The 5,742-nt window shown below is 40.6% G+C and overlaps 1 protein-coding gene across 2 annotated transcripts; it reads left to right on the forward strand.

Moving 5' to 3' along the window:
• The first annotated feature begins 1,283 nt into the window (after nucleotides 1-1,283).
• On the forward strand, nucleotides 1,284-5,441 carry LOC139388024 (GTPase IMAP family member 4-like). 2 transcript variants are annotated; one of them, XM_071134514.1, is made up of 3 exons: nucleotides 1,284-1,397; nucleotides 2,385-3,017; nucleotides 4,230-5,441. In XM_071134514.1, the coding sequence occupies exons 2-3, from the start codon at nucleotides 2,438-2,440 to the stop codon at nucleotides 5,117-5,119; spliced, it is 1,470 nt and encodes a 489-aa protein (XP_070990615.1). In that variant the 5' UTR covers nucleotides 1,284-1,397; nucleotides 2,385-2,437; the 3' UTR covers nucleotides 5,120-5,441. The 2 variants fall into 2 exon arrangements, with proteins under 2 accessions (XP_070990615.1, XP_070990614.1); XM_071134513.1 differs by having other exon boundaries at nucleotides 1,295-1,401.
• Nucleotides 5,442-5,742: the final 301 nt, after the last annotated feature.

Below are 5,742 nucleotides of genomic sequence, written 5' to 3' on the forward strand. Positions count from 1 at the left end.
CAAATGCCTTGATAGGAGTTCCTTTGTAGGTCCTTCAGTAGTAAGTGTGCTGTTGTAGGTTTTTCAGTAGTTAATGTGGGGTCAGAGGTCCTGGTGGGGTTCCTGTCTCTGGTGGGGTCAGAAGTAGTGATGCACCGATATGACATTTTTGGCCGATACCGATATCCGATATTTTCCTTGCCAAGAAAAACGATACCAATAACCGGTATTAAACTTTTTAGTGGCCTTTTAAGCATTCTAGTACAATTAAATAGTTAACACACACATGAATTCAGCGGTCTAAGGCACTGCATCACAGTGTGAGGCATCACTACAGTTCCTGGTTTGAATACAGGCTGTATCACAGGCTGTTCCTGATTGACCCAGTTCTAACTCTGTGTTGAGTTCTATTCTTATAACAACAGCCTGAGTGCACTGAAACAACTACACAGATGTAACCAGACTATTGCTTTAGTCCTAGTTTTGTTTTCACTTGTTGTTACCTGGTAAAGAACCAACAACCATGGATAACCACAAGGAGAATAAGGTGAGGAAACAGTCCATGTCAGTCAGGGACATCTTTTTAAAGCAACACCAATTATTTCTGTCTCTAGTTGAATAAAATAAGTAGTTTTGTTCTGGTCACATAATAACCCAGACAATACTGGTAAACAGCGCCACACTCAGGCAGAAAACGGAATGTTCTATACTGGGGCCAGTTTTATTTGTATTTATTTAACTAGGCAAGTCAGTTAAGAACAAATTCATTTCACAGTGACGGCCTACACCGGCCAAACCCCACCCTATGGGACTCCCAATCACAGCCGGTTGTGATACAGCCTGGAATCGAACCAGGGTGTCTGTAGTGATGCCTCAAGCACTGAGATGCAGTGCCTTAGACCGCTGCACTACTCACGAGCCCATACTCAGTTACCCCACACTTAAAAAAACATCCCATTTCTGAAAACAACATTACATGAAATAACAAAAAAGTGTAAACTGTAGCCATTTATTTCCCTTTGTAGTTAATTCCACATCATCATGACCTTCATCTACATACCAATTATTTTTCAAAACCTTGCTATTTTCTGTCTTCGTGGAAATGTCCTTTTAAAAGGTGCAGACAGTAGCCTGTGAACGACAGTGCGCTTGCCGACAATGATTGTTTACTGGCCTCAACACATTAATTATTTTTTCTATATGATACATTTTGAAATGTTATTGATAAACTGAGTTTTGTTGGGAGTTTATCAGCAGGGAAGAAATGATACGATGATATAGGGTTTGTCTAGGGAATTTAGGGGAGTGGTTTAATTGTCAGATAAAATAAGATCACCGGAGGCTGAAAGTGAAACTGTTGAAGCTGAACAATTTCAACTTCATAGCATTTGCAAACCTCTACAATTTGTAATAAGAAAGTAGGTAAGTTGTTATTTATTAGAATGATTTATGTAAATATATTAGATTACTACATAATTAGTAGCCTAGGACTGTCTTCAGTAGAATAATGGCCAACAGGAAAAACAATGTGTTAGCTTCAAAGGTGGTCTGGATTTCGACAATTATAACTGCGTCATTGAAGACGTATTTTCAATACACAGGCCTATTGTTCATATGATCGTGTTATGCTACGATTGTGTTGTCTGATTTAATAAGAATATGTAACCTAAATATTTTTTATTTTAGTAATTAACAGTAAATTCAATGATAGTTTTATGATAAATGTCGATGACACATAGTCCTATTCCTGAAACAAAGCAGGAAAGCTGTCAGTTTAAATCAACTTTTAACCAAAATGCAATGACATGGCTCAGGGGTTTTGTTGATTTCACATTGAATTCACGATATTTGACGTCAATATAAACCAAAACTAGATGTTGAAGTGATGTCTGTGCCGATTGGGGTGCTTGTAGCCTACCATCTGCAAACAGTTATAGATAAACAATCAATGCTGTTAACTAGACATGTTCCAGGCTGTTTATAGTTCTGCTTGACTACCCTTTACCCATTTAAACTCAACTCACATTTTTTGTGCTTAAATTATTAATTCCAGTTTGCAGTATAACTTTAGACCGTCCCCTCGCCCATACCTGGGCTCGAACCAGGGACCCTCTGCACACATTGACATCAGCTACCATCGAAGCGTTGTTACCCATCGCTCCACAAAAGCCGCGGCCCTTGCAGGGCAAGGGGAACTACTACTTCAAGGTCTCAGAGCAAGTGACGTCACCGATTGAAACGCTATTTAGCGCGCACCACCGCTAACTAAGCTAGCCGTTTCACATCCGTTACACATGTAATAACCAGGTGATGGCTGTTCATATCATTGGGTTGTTACTTGTTTTTCTGCATTTTGCATCTTAGAAAATAATGTAATAATTTATTTCTATTGTATTTGTATTTAGATTCCTGCCTCACACGTCACACTGCTCGGCTATAACAAGATAATTCCTTGAAGATGGGGCACCTTTCCAAACCTGTGCAACAGACATCCAGACCATTGCAGGTGGTGTTACTTGGTAAAACAGGAGCAGGAATGAGTGCAACAGGAAACACCATCCTGGGACGCAAAGATTTTCGCTCAAAGAAAAAATTAAAATCAGTGACTGCTGATATTGAGAAACAAAATGTCACCATTGAAGGAATAGATCTTGTCGTGTATGACACTCCAGGATTCTGTGACCCCGATCGATCTGAAGAGCAAATTCAGGAGAAATTCCAGGATGTCCTCAAGTTAACCTCATCTGGTCCCCGTGTGTTTCTCCTGGTGGTGAAGACAGACAGATTAACAGAAGAAGAGAAGAGGGTCATTAGTAAAGTAGAAGGTCTTCTAGGAGAGAGTCTTTTGAAGCAAACCTGGATCCTGTTCACCAGAGGAGATGAGTTAGAAGACCAGACTATAGAACAATTAATTGCTGACTCAGATGACCTCACAGAAGTGATGAGAAAATACAGTGGAAGATACCATGTGTTCAACAACAAGAGGGGTGATCCTGAGCAGGTCAAATCACTTCTGAAAAATACATCCATCTATCTCAGTAAGTATAACTAACTGTTTATATAAAGAATTAGCCAGAAATGTAATGTTGACTAATTGTTAATGTTTCCATGATTGAAATACTGTGTTTTGAAGCAGTATAATACTGATGATAGAAAACTAGATATTCTAGATGAGAGCTCAGTAGGTCATGTCATTGATAACGTTATGAACACAATCTTTTCATATGTCTCCTGTAGCTGAGGTGATTATAGGTTGTCCTGCCTGAGAATTGTTAGACCAGTTATTTTGTTTTCATGACAATGACTGAGACAATACTTGAGGAAGATTTAAATATTTAATTAATCAGATGTTATTTTGTGTTAAAATAGTAATATTGAAATACAGTACACATTTAGTGATGACAGGATGCATTTGAATCATAACACACAGTATAACTTAGTGAGACTTAATACAGTTATTTTCAATAGGTGTGGAAAAGGGGTCCTCGTTAAGTTTAACAGTTATCGAGTTGAACTCAGAATTCACCAAAGTTAGCTAACTAACTCCTCTATCCCGCTACGTAGTATACCTCTCTGGTCTTGTAACGGTTTTCTAGGTGTGAAGGAGAGTCGGACTAAAATGCAGCGTGTAGATTGCGATCCATGTTTAATCAAACAAACGCGACACGAATCAATACAAAACAATAAACGTAACGAAAACCGAAACAGCCTATACTTGTGTCAACTAACACAGCGACAGGAACAAAGACACTAAGGACAATCACCCACAAAACAACCAAAGAATATGGCTGCCTAAATATGGTTCCCAATCAGAGACAACGATAAATACCTGCCTCTGATTGAGAACCACTCCAGACAGCCATAGACTTTGCTAGATAACCCCACTAGCTACAATCCCAATACATACACACCAAAACCCCAGGACAAAACACACCACAATACAAAAACCCCATGCCACACCCTGGCCTGACCCAATACATGAAGATAAACACAAAATACTTCGACCAGGGCGTGGCAGGTCTCTTATTCTGGGATAACAATAATGTAAATGAATTATCCCCCCATTGTAACTTTAATAAGTTGTCTTGGCGACAGATCCCTTTTACAAATTCCACATTCACCATAAAGATTTAAACACCAGACATAAATCATTATTATTCAGTACACCAATAACTGTCTGTACAGGGGATGAGATGGTAGTCATTTTACTGTATCCGTTTATCAAATGTGATGTATTTCTCTATACACAGATTCAGATTCAAGGAGCTCCCCCATCAGGAAACTCCCAGAGAGAAGGATGGTTCTGCTTGGAAAAACCGGTGTTGGGAAGAGTGCAACAGGAAACACCATCCTTGGTGGGAGAAATTTCCATTCTGAACAGAACTGGTCCTCAGTAACACGTAAAACAGAAATGAAGCAGGCAGCAGTAGATGGGAGGGATGTCAGTGTGGTTGACACTCCAGGACTGTTTGACACAACGCTTCCTTCTGAAGAATTAGCAACGGAGATTGTTAGGAGCATCTATGAGTCTAGCCCAGGGCCTCATGCCTTCCTCATAGTTTTACGAGTGACTGACAGGTTCACAGAGCAGGAGAAAAAAGCTATTGAAACTCTAGAGAGTGTGTTTGGGTCAGGACTGGCAAAGTACGCCATCATCCTCTTCACCCATGGAGATGTTTTAGAGGGTAACGGTATAGAGAAGCTGATTGGTGGGAACAGAGACCTCAGGGGAGTGTTAGAGCAGTGTGGGGGGAGATACCATGTCCTCAACAATAAAGCCAGAGGAAACAGAGATCAGGTCACAAAGCTGATGGAGAAGATAGACAGAATGGTGGAGGACAATGGAGGAACCTGCTACACCAATGAGATGTTTGAGGATGCAGCCAGGATTAAGAAAGAGGAGGAGAGGATCCAGAGGGAGGAGGAGAGGATCCAGAGGGAGGTAGAGGAGATGTTCAATATGGAGAGGAGGGAGAGAATGGAAAGGAGGGAGAGAATGGAGATGATGGAGTTGATGGAGTGGATGGAGTGGATGGAGATGGAGAGGGAGAGGATCCAAAGGGAGAGGATCCAAAGGGAGAGGATCCAAAGGGAGAGGGAGAGGCCAAAACAAGATGACAAGAGCTGTGAAATCATGTAATCAGCCTTTTTTTGTAGTGATTGAGTCTGCGTTCATCACAAACGTTTCCATTGAATACATAACCTGTGATGAAGAAGGCTACTCTGACTGTATGTAATGAACCTCCTTTAAGTCACAGTTGAATGGATCAGAATGAAACGTGTCCTTAACTGTCTTGTCATGTCGACCACTTAAACGATGTTGATGAGTACAGCGTACAAGGGCAGCGCAGTTATAACATATGTGTCCTGTAGTGTGTTGCATGTTAACAGTCAAAATAATGGGCATCACTAAAATGTTTTGTCAAATGCATAGAGGTATGTGAAATAAAATAGTGACTGGACATTGTGAATGTTTCATGTAACAACATGACCATTGTTCGGATTTTCATACCGTTTAAACATCTCTAGATCTTAACCGTACGGATCCAACAGTCCCAGGTTACACCTTATGTCAAGTCAGCACCAGACTACAGCCATTCCTTCAACTCAACACTCATGGTTTTGTTTCATGTATAATTCCTAGGACCCTAGTCAGCCTGGTCCTGAACTGTTGTCACCACTATGGTCCGGTAGGCGATACTGTAGTATTAAACACAGATCTCCAGACTCAGACAGTGTGGCTACTGAGGAGCTGACTGACTG

This window comes from Oncorhynchus clarkii, chromosome 29, assembly GCF_045791955.1.
Source record: "Oncorhynchus clarkii lewisi isolate Uvic-CL-2024 chromosome 29, UVic_Ocla_1.0, whole genome shotgun sequence".
In the NCBI taxonomy this organism is placed as follows: domain Eukaryota; kingdom Metazoa; phylum Chordata; class Actinopteri; order Salmoniformes; family Salmonidae; genus Oncorhynchus; species Oncorhynchus clarkii.